This window comes from Gracilinanus agilis, chromosome 3, assembly GCF_016433145.1.
Source record: "Gracilinanus agilis isolate LMUSP501 chromosome 3, AgileGrace, whole genome shotgun sequence".
Taxonomy (NCBI): Eukaryota; Metazoa; Chordata; class Mammalia; order Didelphimorphia; family Didelphidae; genus Gracilinanus; species Gracilinanus agilis.
In genome coordinates this window covers 603,798,831-603,815,362 of record NC_058132.1, presented here as the reverse complement: position 1 = coordinate 603,815,362, position 16,532 = coordinate 603,798,831, and the positions used below count along the sequence as shown (strand labels likewise).

The 16,532-nt window shown below is 36.5% G+C and overlaps 1 protein-coding gene and 1 pseudogene across 1 annotated transcript; both read left to right on the top strand.

Annotated features, from left to right (window-relative positions):
• The first annotated feature begins 435 nt into the window (after nucleotides 1-435).
• Nucleotides 436-969, top strand: LOC123240112 (elongin-C-like). Its single transcript, XM_044667506.1, has 2 exons — nucleotides 436-648; nucleotides 832-969. The coding sequence occupies exons 1-2, from the start codon at nucleotides 436-438 to the stop codon at nucleotides 967-969; spliced, it is 351 nt and encodes a 116-aa protein (XP_044523441.1).
• Nucleotides 970-11,173: 10,204 nt separating this feature from the next.
• LOC123241919 lies at nucleotides 11,174-12,032 on the top strand (annotated as a pseudogene).
• The last annotated feature ends 4,500 nt before the right edge of the window (nucleotides 12,033-16,532 follow it).

Sequence of the window (16,532 nt, the reverse complement as noted above, 5' to 3'; positions counted from 1 at the left end):
ATAGCAATTAATAGGAAAAATAAGTGCACCTGTGGCCATCACCGCTTCCCTGGATTGCTGCAGCACCCACCAGGGGGCGGTGGTGCCCACTTTGGGAATCACTGCTCTGGAGGAACACTGATGATGAGAGCCCAGCAGAAGGACCCATGAAAAGGTCTCCTTCATGAATGCTCACTCCTCCAAAGGAAGAAAACAAACTCTAACAAAGGCTTGTCCTCCTCTCTGTCCACATAATCTCTAGGACTGAGCCCAGTCTTCTCAGGACTTTTGTGTGTGCAGGGAAGGAACATGCCCTTGACTTGGGAGGATATTTTATAACAAATGATCTGAGGGGCTGTGGCAGTGAGCAGGGACGGAGCTGTGGCCACTGCAGAACTGACAAGAAAGTGTTTTGTTAAAATTCCTTTGGATGCAATATAATTTCATAAGGAGATAATGGATGGAGAAGAGAAAACATACAGCGGGTGTGAGGGCCCAGATGCAATATATCTGTTGATATCTTCTGATGTTCATGAATCTATTGTAAAAAGGGAGCATGCTTTAACATCAGGAACAATAAAAGTCATGCTAAGTGGCCCAGGTCAGCTTGCTGAAAATGAAACCAATGAGGTTAATTTTAGAGAAACTCCATCACAGGTGCTATCAAAAGTATGCATATGAGGGGCAGCTGGGTAGCTCAGTGGAGTGAGAGCCAGGCCTAGAGACGGGAGGTCCTAGGTTCAAACCCGGCCTCAGCCACTTCCCAGCTGTGTGACCCTGGGCAAGTCACTTGACCCCCATTGCCCACCCTTACCAATCTTCTACCTATGAGACAATACACTGAAGTACAAGGGTTTAAAAAAAAAAGTATGCATATATTTTACCTACAAGGTTCGCTACACTAACAGCTCTACAGAGATTCCTGAATTTCCAATTGCACCTGAAATTGCACTGGAATTATTGATGGCTGTGAACTTCCTAGATTGTTAAATAAATAATAAACTGTTTAAAAAATAACAAATGCTCTTACTAAACTATAAATACTCATTCTAAAAGCTAATTAATCAGTGGAGAGCGCACTAGATGGAGGCGCTCGTGAATGACAGTTTTCTTTCTGGGAACCAATTTGCCAATACAAGGAGGAATTGGAGAAAGAATGCCCTGAAGGGATGTTATATCTATGTATAAATATCTATAAACTATAGAAAGATAGATTTATATTGTTATCCAATTGTTTCAGTCACATCTGATTCTTCAGGACCCCCTTTGGGGATTTTCTTGGTGATGATACTGGAATGGTTTGGTATTTCTTCATCTAGTTCATTTTACAGATGAGGAAACTGAGGCAAACGAGGTTAAGTAGTTTGCCCAGGATCACACAGCTAGGAAATGTCTGAGGTCAAATTTGTACTCAGATTCTTCCTGACTCCAGGTCCATTACTCTTAGCTACCCTATACACAAAAATATACTCACATATAATATTCATATATGTATATATATATAAGTGTGTGTTTATGTATATTATATTCACACACATGTGCATATACTCAATACATAATATGTCATATACATGTAATATAAACACTATCTATGCTATATCTACTGAGATACATTGAGCTATCTTTAAGCAAAAATGTATTTATAACAACAAAATTACTCTTTCCTACTCCCCCAAAGACTCTTCTGACCCCTCTACCTGCTCTAGAGAGTCTGAGACTTAAATCCTGGCACTTGACCAAGAGTCTTGTCAAGCTCAAATGAGAAAATGGTTGTAAAGCACTGTGTAAGCCTTAAAGCCTTGTAGAAATACCAGTTATTATGATGGTCGTTACTATTAGCCTACAGTCAGCGGTCAGGACTCTTGCCTGGTGATGATTTCAGTCGCTCAGCCTTCTACTGCACTCCTACTGAGGTCAGGCTATAGGGAGCCATGCCTCTATATGATTTTTTGGGGTCCTGAGCAGCGTGGTGGCATAGGATGGTTAAAGCAGGAGAAAGAAAATGAGAACAACTAGACTAGTGGTTAGCCCATGCTGTTCCGAATTCTGCGGGCTTGGGAGTTTATTATATACTGATTTCAAACAAAGAACACAAAAAGAGTCACCGTTGTAAGGGGGTAATAAATCACACATAATCCATTGAAGTCTAAAGAATAAAGGTGCAAAGACAAATGGTCAAACTTCAACCACCAACTTAGTAGGGGATAATTCTGGGAGAGGAAATACCCCATGGAGATGCTCACCAATTGAAATCTGCATTTGGTCAAATGAAGTTCAGACTAAAGACACCAGTTCTAATTTGAATATGCAATCTTATCTAAGTAACATTTGTTAGGATTCAGGCTTCTCAATTATCAAGGAAGGAAATCATCAACTCAGTAGATGCTGGTCTGCCACTTCAAAGCTCTCCAATAAGAATTCTAAGAAAGGTGGGGATCAAAGACTGAGTCAAAAGAGGAGGCTCAGATTTTTATCTTAGATGGCCCATTCTGTCTGTCCTGACATGCAGTGCAGAAAAATCATACACACAGCTTTACTTGCCGATGATTTTGTAATGGGATCCAGATAAAATATCTGTTACAGACTCTGTTTCTCTAAATGACTCCTAACAGCCTCTTGGAGGGATCAAGTTGATTTTGGATTAACCTACCTGCTAGTACCAGAGCTTTTTGGGGCTCAGGTGACCAGAACCAAACACAAAGACTGCCTCAGCCTGGATTGGTCACGTAGGGAATCCAGATAACAGGCCCTAAATTTGATCCTATTTCTCCAATGGCTTTAATACATCGAACGGCTTCCCACATCAGGCAATGCTTATAAAGTAACATAGGGGTGTACCATTAAATGTTTAACATCTTAAGGGGAGGGGAAAGTGAGAGACAAGCTTTTAGGACTTTTAGGTTGAATCTGCATTATTAACATTTTCTTGAGCCTAGACAATCAACAAAATAATAAATCAAGCCCTGATGTGAAATGACTGATGATTTCTAGGGTGTAATTGCTCACACTGGAAATTTCACAGTTGGCTCTGGTGAGAGCTCGTTCCAGCACAGTCCTGTAAGAAGCTCTGAAGAGTTTTTAATCTCTCCCTTTCCCTCTTTAATTATGGATTTCTAGAATTCTGATAGATAGATAGATAGATAGATAGATAGATAGATAGATAGACAGATACATACATACATACATACATACATACATACATACATACATAGACAGACAGATAGATAGATAGATAGATAATTTTATATATACACATACATATAATATATATGTACATAATATATAATATAACATATATATACATTATATGTATAAATGAGTGACTACATGTATACTATATATATAATGTGTATTCTGTACATATAGCCACAAAAATATATCTCTATTAGGGACAAGAAGAGGGAATGATAGTAGAGTGGATGGAATGCTGGACGTAAGAGGCAAAAAGACTAGATCTGAATCCAGATTTTAGAATTGAATATCTGTGTGACTCTGGACAAGTCAGATCCACTTAATCCATCTCAACTTCAGTTTCCTCATTTATAAAATGGTGATAACAATAGCCCCCACTTTACAGGATTGTTGTATGGTTAAAATGAATGAATGAATAAATTTAAAAAGACATCTATTGGGGGCAGCTGAGTAGCTCAGTGGATTGAGAGCCAGGCCTAGAGACGGGAGGTCCTGGGTTCAAATCTGGCCTCAGACACTCCCCAGTCACTTGACCCCCATTTTCTAGCCCTTACCTCTCTTATGCCTTGGAGCCAATATACAGTATTGACTCAAAGATGGAAGGTAAGGGTTTAAAGAAAAAATTAAATTTTTTTAAAAAGACATTTATTAAGCACTATGTTAAATGCTTGAAATAAGAGAGTGAAAGTAAGATTTTTCCTGCTCTCAGATGTGTGAAAACAGCAAAGCACTAAATGTGAATGAGTACATATGTGTACCTATACATATATGTATACATGTGCATATGTTCTCTACACAAGTTTCCTGCACTAATTCAGGCAGATCTTTCTGAATTGGAAAAGATGATATAATTAGGATTTAGAGCTGGACTGATAGAAGCTATATCAGACTTTATTTATTGCCTCTAGGAGGGGAAGGAGAGAGGGAAAGGACTTGAATCACAAAATATCACACAATGATTTTCAAAAATTGCTTCTACAAAGCACACAAGTTATTGAGCAGACTCTCATGACCAGGAATAGCTAGGGCAGAGGAATGGGCACCTTCAGGATGTGATACCCTCAGGTAGAAAATGGCACCGGAGTTTTGACCATAGAAGGGACTTTGATAGGTGCTTATATAGGAGACCAAGGGATTTTCTCTCTAATCTTTAGTTTAGGCATGGTCAAGGCTGGATAGCAAATTAGCCCCATTGAGGAAAAGATGAAAAAGGTGCTGTTGGTTGATAATTAGAGGCAAGGAGCTCAACTCTCAATAGGCTATATTTCTAAGGTGTTAGGAAAAGATCATGCTATTTAAGAGTTTGGGGATATTACCCCTATCATATAGGGAACCCCAAAGTAGGTGGGCTAAAGATTTCTACAATCCCATACTTCTTGAGAGACTTAACTCTTTATAAATACACAGCAAAATGATGAATACATATTTAGTGTGTCAGAAGTTTGGGTTTTGCCATAGATTTTTTTTAACCCTTACCTTCTGTCTTAGAATCAGTTCTAAGGCAGAAGAGTGATAAGGGCTAGATAACTGGGGTTAAGTGACTTGCCAAGGGTCAGACAGCTAGGAAGTCTAAGGTCAAATTTGAACCCAAGATCTCCAGTCTCCAAGCCTGTCTCTCTATCCACTGAGCCATCTACATGCTTCTACCCAGCCTTTTTTTTCTGTCTCATTCTGCGAACACTAACCAGCTCTGAAGGGTCTTTTATCTATGGTGCTCTGTATTTGAAATAGGTTCTCTATACTTGTTAGGAATGGAAACTGAGTCCCAGGAGAGGTTCCTCCTCAGTGCAAGTCCTCTTCCTTAGTAGGAGCCCCAAAGGAGAGCTGTCAAAAACAGTCAAGGACAATTTCATTAACGATATACATTTGTCCTCAAAGAAGATGGGAGACAAATGGAAAGAGCCTAACAGTGCCTCCCCTACCCCATTCTCAAGACTCAGCCACTCCTTTCTACCTGTTCCCTACAGAAACCTCTGTGATCCAGTTTCTGCTCCCACCAATCTACCAATGAATTCCTTCTTGCTATTGGAATACGGATTTCATTTCATTTCCATCTTTCTCAAAGAAGCATGTGACACAGTTGATCGGTTCCTCTTTCTTAATGCCTTCTCCTCCCACAGCTTCTGTCACTAGATTTATCCTACCTAGTTCCCCTCCCACCTCTCTGACTGCTCCTCTCTTTTGATGGTTCCTTTTTCCTCCTACCTCCTTATTGTTCATACATACCAAAACTCTTACCCTTTGCATTTGTTTTTCTACATTTACATCTCTTGCCTTTATATTGGCAGCTATTATATCTTCACCTTTAGACCAACCCCCTCATATCTACATTTCAATCCATGATGTCAAATACCTATTACATATTCTTCCTTTCCTAGCACAGTACCTGGCTATATAGCAAGTGGTTAATACATGTTTGCTAACTGACTTTATTGGGCTGAATGGAATTTCATCATCTATAATATATCATCAAAAACAATTTTCCCTATTTCTTCCAGTTTTACAAACTAATCATCTCAAAGGCACTTGGATTTCTCCTCCTCAATTTCATTGCTTAAATGGGAACTATAATGTACTAATTACCTAGAACTATAATGTCTTCTTCAGAAATGTCTCTGAGATTCACCTCTTTCCCTCCTTTCTCATCACATCACACGAATAGTCTGCTGAGGACCCACCTGGTTCCACTATCTCCCTCACGCAATTCATTCTGTACACTTCTAACATCCCACTTTCACTCTGCCTTCCTTCTACTCAAGAACTTAAATCGAATCCCTTCTCCTTAGAGATAAATCAAATCGAAATTCCTTTGCCTGGTTTTCTGTAGCTGTGCCCATACCATTCCTTTTTTCTAAAAAGTTTTCCTCTCCTCCTTTTCTCTTATCCAGAGGGTAGAGCTATCCTCCACGGTCCAGTTCAAATAACACTTCCATCCCGCGTTAATGTCCCCTTCCCTGAATTCCCACTGGCCCCATTGAAGATAACATCAAAGTTGTCAATCATTCTGTTTCATGTTTGGTCCTTAGGTGGATTTTAGCCTCCTTGAGGACAAGGATGATATTTGATACCTGCGTTTCTTTGCTCACATCCCTTGGCACAGAGCTAGATTCCTAGTAGGTGCATAATATACATTTTGTTGTGATTTTTGATCGGTTGCTTTAGACTAGTATACATCGAAGGATTCTGTGATTTAGTCTGCAGGAAAATTGCTAGAAACTCGACTGGTCCAGGGCTTAGTGGATAGGTCTTGGGGAGCTGCCTGAGGCTCACAGGTTAAATGACAACCTCAGGGCCACCCAGCTTGAAGAGAGGGCTTGAGTCCAGGTCTTTTCTGACTCCAAGTTTGATCCTCTAACCCCTTACTCTTCAGCAGCTGCCTCTCCCTGTGGATAAGGATTTTGATTATAGGAACTATTAGTAGAGTTCTGCTTATAGTGCTACTCACAGTTGGATATCTACAAAATTAAATTCCACAAAACACTTTCCTCATAACAACCTGAATTAGGTAGTAGATGTGTTATTGTCCCCATTTTACATGTGGGAAAAAATGAGACTCCAAAAAAGTTAATCTATTTGTCTACAATTCCAAAGCTAGTAAGTGTCAGAAGTGGGATTTTAATCCATGTCTCTTCTCTCCACATGCAACATATTTTCCATGATGCCACAATAGTTCTTCATACTTAACACTACAGTGGCACAGATCCTAAGAACAGCTTTACCAAAGACTGTCAGGGTGTTACTACTATTTTGATCCAACAGAGCATTTGAGAATATTCCTTTTAGAATGCTATCCACATCCAGAGAAAGAACTGCGGGAGTAGAAATGTAGAAGAAAGATAATATGATTGATCACATGGGTCAATGGGGATATGATTGGGGATGTTGACTTTAAATGATCACTCTGTTGCAAATAGTAGTAATATGGAAATGGGTCTCCATCAATGATACGTGTAAAACCCAGTGGAATTGCTCGTCGGCTCTGGGAGGGGGGAGGGAAGAGAAGGGAAATATCATGAATCATGGAACCATGGAAAAAATATTCTAAACTAATTAGTTAAATAAATAAAATATTTTAAAGAAGAAAATATCCCTTTTAGTTACAACTGCTAATTCCCCCTCTCCCTCATATTATGGAATATTATTTTTATCTGTTTAAATGTTGTCTCCTTGGGAACAACTAGATGGATCAGTGGATTGATAGCCAGGCCTAGAGATGCAAGGTCTTGGGTTCAAATCTGCACTCAGATACTTCCTAGCTGTGTGACTCTGGACAAGCCACTTAACCCCTATAGACTAACCTTTACCATGCTGCTGTCTTAGAACCAATACACAGTATTAATTCTGACAAAAAGTGGGTGCTTAAAAATAAATAAATAAATGTTATATCTTCTAGTGAATAAAATGATAGCAAACAATAGTGACCATTGGGAGAAGATAGAGAGCACAGTAGAAAGAGCAACATAGAATCTGGAAGACCTGGATTTAAATCTGGCCTTAGACACTTCCTAGCTGTATGACCCTGGGCAAGTTATTTAACCCCCATTGCCTAGCCCTTATCACTTTTCTGTCTTGGAACCAATACTTAGTATCAATTCTAAGACAGAAGGAATGGGTTTTTAATAAATAAGTGAATGAATGAATAAATATTTGCTTGATTTGTGTAAATGTAATTCCTCTAATTTGTAGAAGAGGAATAGTATCATTATAATACTATTCTCATAATTTCTGCATTGAGAAAAAATATTTCACATCATAAAAAATGTGTATTAGAAATGTTTAGGAAAAAGGAAACAGATGACATTCTAGAGCAAAATACCACTCAAAAACATCTGTAAAAAACAGTTAGGAAACCATCAGGATACTCCCTTCTTCAAGCCAAATTTAAATGATGTGACAGCAATACATTCTATAGCAGAGATACAAGCCATAGACACTTGACAGCTCTAACCCAAAAGACAAACATAACTTTCTGCTTTGTAATGATAATACACCCCAGTTTCCAGCATACAGCAAATGAACCTTGATTGTCCATCTTTAGATAAAATCTATATGTGGCTCATCCAAAACTTCTTAAGTTTTTCAGTCTTCTCTCTCTGAAGAATGGACATATTGGATTAGCACATATTGGGATTTTTCTAGGAAAAAAAATAGGTCCCTGAAAACAAATGTCTTCAGTCCCCTTTCAGTAGCTCCTTGGTTAGCACAGATGACTGATAAAACTGGCTATTCTCTAAATGGTAATGGTGTCCCTAGTTCTTTGTTTGATACAATAGACCATATAATATTATATGTGATTAGTGTTAAGGCTTTTCATTTTTGAGAATGCAATATTCTCCTTGACACTGTCTGAAGAGCAGTTTTCAATTCTATAGCTTATGAAGTCATCCTCAAGAACTATACACACTTCTCAACCTGAAATACTAAAAGGAGAAAATTCTTATTATTATTGGTGCATTTATGGACAAACCCAAATTCACACCCAGAAATAATCTCCTCAACACATCCCATCTTTATTCTCACAAAGGAAATATTAATTAATTGTATAGGATTGGAACTCTCCATTTATAAAGATACATGATTCAAATATTTGTGCAAAGCAAAATTATATTATCATATTATTTTCTTTATTAAAACATTTCCTTGGGGCAGCTGGGTAGCTCAGTGGAGTGAGAGTCAGGCCTAGAGACAGGAGGTCCTAGGTTCAAACCCGGCCTCAGCCACTTCCCAGCTGTGTGACCCTGGGCAAGTCACTTGACCCCCATTGCCCACCCTTACCAATCTTCCACCTATGAGAAAAATACACCAAAGTACAAGGGTTTAAAAAAAACCCATTTCCTTTTCTTGTTATATTAAATACAGCTAACAATTAGAAGACAATGTGCCTTAATTAAATTTCTCTGGCCCTCTCTGTATGATATTTCCCTTGCTCTTCACTCTTTTACTTACATTATTACTTATCCATGAACATGTTCAAATCCTAAGAAGAACATGAATTTTGTAAGAGTAAGGACTAGTTCATTTTTTACTTTGTAACTTCTGTATTCATCATAGTACTTTGAACACAGTAAGACACTAAAAAATATGGTACTCATACATATTAAAAGCAAAAATGTGTCCAGGAAGGAAGATAATGATTATATCCCCCTAGGCTTAGTTTTGTTCCAGTGCTTTTCCCCTTTCCATTCATTTGTATGGGGGAACACAATGATCTTAGGGGTCAAAAAACTGGAAAGGGACCTCAAATCTAGTGAGACCTTGGAACTTTGTTGCAAGAGTGCCCTCTAAATTGGTGCCATAGCAATTGGACATTTAAAAAAATGAGCCACAAGGAATTTCTAACCCTAAGTCAGTGTGAAGATTCAGACAGATGCCCTGTCCTTAGTGAGCACAATGTATGAAGTCAAAGTTTAAAAATGGATTTATGCCTGCAGATATTAGCAATCAGAAGGTTTTGTGTTCCAAAAAATTTGGCACCTACAGTGAGAAATCTCCTTCTAGAGTGAAAATGCCAATTTCAATGAAGACTGAGAACTGACAGACTCCTAAGAGAGGAAAAGCACCTGAGGGGGAAATAGTTGCATGCTGAGAGCTAAAATGGCAGAGAAAGGGATGCTCAGCTCACCCAAACCCTCCAAACACCCACAAAAAAGATAAAGTGCCTTTAAAAAAAAAAGCAGGAGGGACATGTCTCAGTGGTGTGAGAGAAGAGCAGTCCAGTGAATGCTACATAAGGGGGAGCCTAAATACACTGGCCACTTCCTTGTGGCTAGGTAATAGGGCAACTGGTAGAAGAGCATCCTTACTCACCCACCAGGTGTCCTGAGGCAACTAAATAGCAGATGAGGAGCAGCCTAAGACCAGCCCTAAAGAGGTCTGAGATAAAGACACATCAGAAGGTAGAAGCAATGTAACAGGAGGTAGGAGAGCAGTTCAGCACCAGCCCTACTCACTTCCATGTGGCTTAAAGAAATGAAAACATAGATTAGGAAACAGTCCTAGGAGCTGCCAAATGGCCTGAGGCAATGAAATGGCAAAGTGGGAAACAGTCCAACATAGGAGACAAGAGGGACTGAAAGTGGAGAGATCAAAATCCAGTTGGAAAAGCTGCCACAAGCCTCCTCACAAGAAAGAAGCTGTTCCACCCATTGGAAGTGCACACTGACAGACTCAGGTAACCAAATCTACCCCAAGCACCAGAGAATAAGTTAAAGAATTGCAAGCTTAGAACAGTGCTCCCTTTACCCCAGATGCAGAACAGAACCTTAACTGATAGACAAGGTAATGGGAGGGAGGGGAAGATAATAACTAGAAAAATGAACAAAAGAAACAGAAACAACTTAACCATGGAAAATTACTTTAGTGACAGGGAAGATCAAAATATAAACTCAGAAGAGGACAACAATGGCAAAAAGGAAACAAAGGGGGAAAAAAGCAAAAAATGCAAAGCCTCAAAGGAAAATTAGAAAGTTTTTCAGGTCCCAAAAGACCTCATCAAACAACATGAAAATATGTTTTAAAATCAAATAATGTAGCTATGCCCAACCATGACAATTCTGAGGGACTTATGATGAAGAATGCTATCCACTTCCAGATGTAGATTGATGCCTACTATTTTTCATATTACTTTAATTATATTTTTATTTTGAGGTTTTGGTTTTATACAAATATTCTCTTACAACAATGACCAAATTGAAAATTTTTTTGCATGCTAATACATGTATAACCCAGATAAAATTGTTTGCCACTTCCAAGATGGGGGAGGGAAGAGAGGGAGTCAATTTAGATCTCATAATTTCAGAAAACACATGTTGGAAATTGTTACATGTAATTGGGAAAATAAAATATCTTTGAATAAAGGAAAAAAGGGGGAAAAATAAAATCAAATAATGCTTTTTTTGACTGAGCTGTAGCAAGGGACTATTCAGACAGCAGAATGTTCCCCAAATTTCAGCCCTCTTACACTAGCTTTCTGTTTCCAATTCCACCTATTCTCTCTCTAATGATGACAGAACAGGCCATCTCCTTTGCCAAGGACTTCTTGGCCAGTGGCATCACCGCTTCTATTTCCAAGTCCATGGTGGTCCCCATCGAGAGAGTCAAGCTATTATTGCAGTTGCAGCATGCAAGTAAACAAATTGCTGCAGATAAGCAGTAAAAAGGCATTATGAATTATATAGTCTGAATTCCAAAGGAACAAGGGATGCTTTCCTTCTGGTGGGGTAACTTAGCAAATGTCATCAGATATTTTCTCACCCAGGCCCTTCACTTCGCCTTTAAGAATGAGTAGAAGCAGGTGTTTGGGAAAGGAGCAGAGGAATACACACAATTTGGAGGTCTTTTGCTGGTAATCTACCCTTTGGATTTTGAGAGAACCCACTTGGCAGCTGATGTTGGAAAATCTGGCACTGAGAGAGAATTCAAAGACTTGGGAGATTGCCTTGTGAAAATCACCAAGTCTGATAGAATTGGGGGCTTATATCAAGATTTCAATGTCTCAGTGCAGGGTATCATTATTTATAGAGCAGCCTACTTTGGAATCTATGATATAGCAAAAGATATGCTTCCAGGGGGCAGCTGGGTAGCTCAGTGGATTGAGAGCCAGGCCTAGAGACAGGAGGTCCTGGGTTCAAACCTGGCCTCAGCCACTTCCCAGCTGTGTGACCCTGGGCAAGTAACTTGACCCCCATTGCCTACCCTTGCCAATCTTCCACCTATAAGTCAATACACAAAAGTTAAGGGTTTAAAATTTAAAAAAAAAAAAAGATATGCTTCCAGATCCTAAGAACACTCATATTGTGATAAATTGGATGATCGCACAAACAGTGACTGCTGTAGCAGGTGTGGTTTCTCCTTTATTGTGATCCTTTATTCATACAATGGAACTGATGATGACTCAGTATATTGATTCTATTGCTTTTGAGGAAAATAACAGTTACTATGGGTCCAAGGAGACAGATCAACTTAGACCATCTAGTTTAATACTATTTTGTAGGGCCATAAATTTGTCTTTAAATATTTATTTAAAGAAAAAAAGCACGATTATACTATTTTGCACAGCTGACTATTTGGCAGTTATGATGATCTCTGTTGGGCATTCTGGGGTAAAACAATAAATACACAGAAGACTCTAAGACTCCTGATGTAATTACTGGATTATAAAAAAAAATCAACTAATAAATAAATGGCCAAATAGAAAGGGAACCCCCCCCCAAAAAAAAGCCACTGGACAAAACAACTCCATAAAGAGTAGAATGGACCAAATGGAAAGGAAAGAAAAAAGTTAAAGAAAACAACCTCCTAAAGACCAGAATGGTCCAAATGGAAAAAGAAATACAAAAACTCAAGGAACAAAATAAATAACTTCCTAAACACTAGAATTGAATAAATGGAAGAATATTACTCCATAAGGCATCAGAAAACAATAATACAAAATTAAAAAAATAGAAGAAAATCTGAAATACTTCATTAGAATAACAACTAACTTGGAAAATAGATCCAGAAGAGGCAATCTAAGAAGCATCAGAATACCTGAAAGGTATAATCAAAAAAAGAGTTTGGACACCATATTGCAAGAAATAATTAGAAAAAAATGTCTTGATATTCTCAGACAAGAAAGCAAAATAGAAATTGAAAGAATCTACCAATCACCTCCTGAAAAACACTTAAATATCAAACATTCTAATTCTATTATATCAAAATTCAACAACTCCCAAGCCAAGGAAAAAGTACTACAAGCAATCAGAAGGAAATAATTCAAATCTCTTGGAGCAAGAGATAACTTTTACCTTAAAAGACCAGAAGGCATGGAATATGATATCCCAAAAAGGCAAAAGATCAACACCTTCAACCAAAAATCACATGCCCAGTAAAACTGAACATAACTCTTCAGGAGGAAAAAAGTGATATTTAATGAAATGGAGAACTTCCAGATATTCTTGAACAAAAACACAGAGCTAAAAAGAAAATTTTAATGACCAAATTCAACACACTAGGGAAACATAAAAAAATAAACAGAAAAATGAAAATATAAGTGTTTCAATAAAGTTGAATTGAATATATTCCATTCATATCTGGGAAAGTGATCATTAAGATTTTTAAAATATATATGATACTTGAATCATACAAGGTACTTAATATAATTAAGATAATATATATAAATAAATAAGATTTAAGATAATAAAATATATTTAAATACTTAAGATACATAAGAACTTTATCATTATTAGGAAGGTAAGGACAGATAGAAAGAAAGAAGGGAGTGAGCTGAATAGGATGGGTTGTTATCCAAAAAAAAAATTTTAAGTCAAGGGTTAGGGAAAAGGGACACATGGAGGAAGAAGAAAGGAAAGACTGAAGGGACTACATTATCTCATGTGAAGAGGTACCTATGAGTCAATACAGTGGAGGGGAAGATTAGGGGGTTCAGAGAGCTTTACTCTCATTGCAATTAGCTCAAGGTGGGAATGACATCCACACTCTGCCAGCTATAGAAACCTTCCTTGCCCTATAGTGAAGTAAGATGGAAAGGAGAATGACAGAAAGTGAAAATGAACAAAAAGATCAAACTGGGGGAGGTGGAGGTTGGAAACAAAACATTTGTGAGCAAGGAAAGGATGAAAGGAGAGAGAGAGAGAGAGAGAGAGAGAGAGAGAGAGAGAGAGAGAGAGAGAGAGAGAGAGAGGACAAACAGTGGAAAATAAGATGAAGAATTCAGAGATAGTGAGAAGGACCAACTTGAACAAATATATTTTCTATCACTCTTTTTGTAGTAAGAAAGAATTGAAAACTGAGAGGGTATCCACCAGCTGGGTAATGGCTGAACAAGCTATAGTATATGGCTATAATGAAACTCTATTTCACCATTAGAAATGATGAATAGAATGAGTTAAAAAAAACTGGAAAGATTAATGTAAACTGATGCAAAGCAAAGTTAGCAAAGTTTCAAGGACAGTGCATACAGTAACAGAAATATCATATGAAGTTCACCTGTGAAAGACTAAACCAACAAAGCAAGGTTATGAAATAATAACAAAGAACTCACATTAAAAAAAACAAAACAACTCTATTCACAGACAAAGAAGGAACTCTTCGAAACTGATTGCAGATTTAAGTACAGCATCATTCACTTTATTTCCTTCATGAAGTTTTTTTAAATTACATATGTGATATTTATCTACATTTGTGATATAGGAATATGGAAATATGTATTGTATGAAAGCATTGTTATACACTTTTTCAGACTATTTACCAGTTCAAGGAAGGGGGTAAGAGAAGAAAAAAGAGAATCTGAATTGCAAAACATCAGAAAGCAGTTGTCAAAAAATTACTTTCACATATAATTAAAAAATTAAATAAGAAAGAAAAAATGGACTTTACTTTTATGATGAACAAATGATATACTGCACATTAATGTAATTCAAAATGGCATGAAAAATTATTTAAAATTATATTGCTTCAAAATTAAAATATTTTATTTAACTAAACTGTGCAGTTATAGATTAATTTTAGTTTGTTTATTCAAAAAATTTCTAGTAAAATATTTATTTTGCATATTTAATAGCAAATATCATTTCTATACATATAATTATAATAGATATTACATCTTCTATTACTAATAAATATAAATATGTAACTATTTAAAATAAATTATTTCATGTGAATTTATAGTTTTAAATTTTTATTTATCTCTGTTTATCTCTCTCTTTTCCTTTGTCTCTCTGTTTCTCTTATTTACTTAGTACATATTTACTCAGTGGGACCTCATCCTAGCTTCTATTCCTACTGTTAAGGATCATTCCAAGAGCAAAACTATGACTTCCTTTCAGAATTCTAGGAATTCTTTAAGATGTTGATATAATTTTTCTAATACTTTCAACATGAGTTCTACTCTGATGGACCTCTATATTAAATACCAGCTAAAATTAATAGGTCTTTTATGTCCACAATTGACCCAGTGATTGATGTTTTAATATTATTTAACAAATTATCATATATTAATTTATTTTAAGTTATCAATTTTATTTAATAAATCCAGTTCTTTTGAAAGTATTTTTTTACTGAGAAAATGTATGAAGAGCAGAAATATAAATACCCCCTTGAATTGAGGACACACTCTTTTACAGAATTACCCTTTTCTCTGTTTAGAGTGGACTAAATCTTAATATGACTCCTGCAAAGTTTTCACCTCACCACTTTTAGTTAAAATACAGCATAGTGGTTGAGCTAGTTTCTTTCTTGTTTAAAGAAAACACTATAAGACAATTTTAAAAGAAATAATAGAAGAAAACAAAACCAGAATGAAATGTTACTAATTATACAAGAAAGTAGTAGTCATCAAAAATTTTTGGTACTAATTAAAAGATACAAATTTGAGTCAAAATGCTAGAATGTTTATGGGTACTAATGTATCACAAAAATTTCTATTTATAGTTATAAGACTTACCATTTCTAGTTTCATTCTTGATGGGAAAGATAATTATAAAAATAATGCTTTAAATTATTAATAACTATATAATGAGTTAATATTGGAAGTTCTGTCTTCCAATTTACTCCTAAGTGAACATACTAAAAAGTGAAATAAGATTCCATATTTATGACTAACTTTTAACCAGAATTCAGAGTTCCTTTTTAGCTAAGCATGCACATATGTGTGTATGCACTTACATATATATGTATATATTTATATTATTTATTTATATTACATATTTATATATAATCCTTATTTCTAAAGTATTCACATATGTCAAGGATCATGAAACATTTTGCTATGGATACCTTACCTTTTCTAAAGTGACTTTATTTAACTGACCCTTTTGGATGTTCCACATTTGGCCACTGAACCATTCTTTTATGGAGCATTCCTTCTTAAATTGATTATTCATCATTTCTTAATGAATGGTTGTCTATTTTTTTATTTATTTACAGTTACATTCTGAACTCAAAACTAGACAATTTATTTTACATAAAATGCTTTCTTAGCATTTCCATTCTTGGCTTTGCTTCCAGTGCATACTGTTATGATTAAAAATTATAAAGACTGATATAATAATATAAATTAGTATTTTAATTAAAGCCATGCTTATAGGGATAAAATCATTAGGCCACGTGCCTTTAAGAATTCCCATTGCCTCTGCCATCTTTACTTTTCGTATCTCATGCCTGCTAGCTAAGAGAGTGACTTCCTCCTCACCCAGGAGTTTTATCCCCTCTCTTACATCATCAGACTTCCTGTTTGCCATGAGATATCATAGGAAATGTAGTTTCAAAGTCTCCACATGTCCATAGAAAATATATAACATACCTTTAAATGGCATCTTCCTAATTCCAAATTTACAATTCCCCCTGAGATCCAGCAAAAAAAA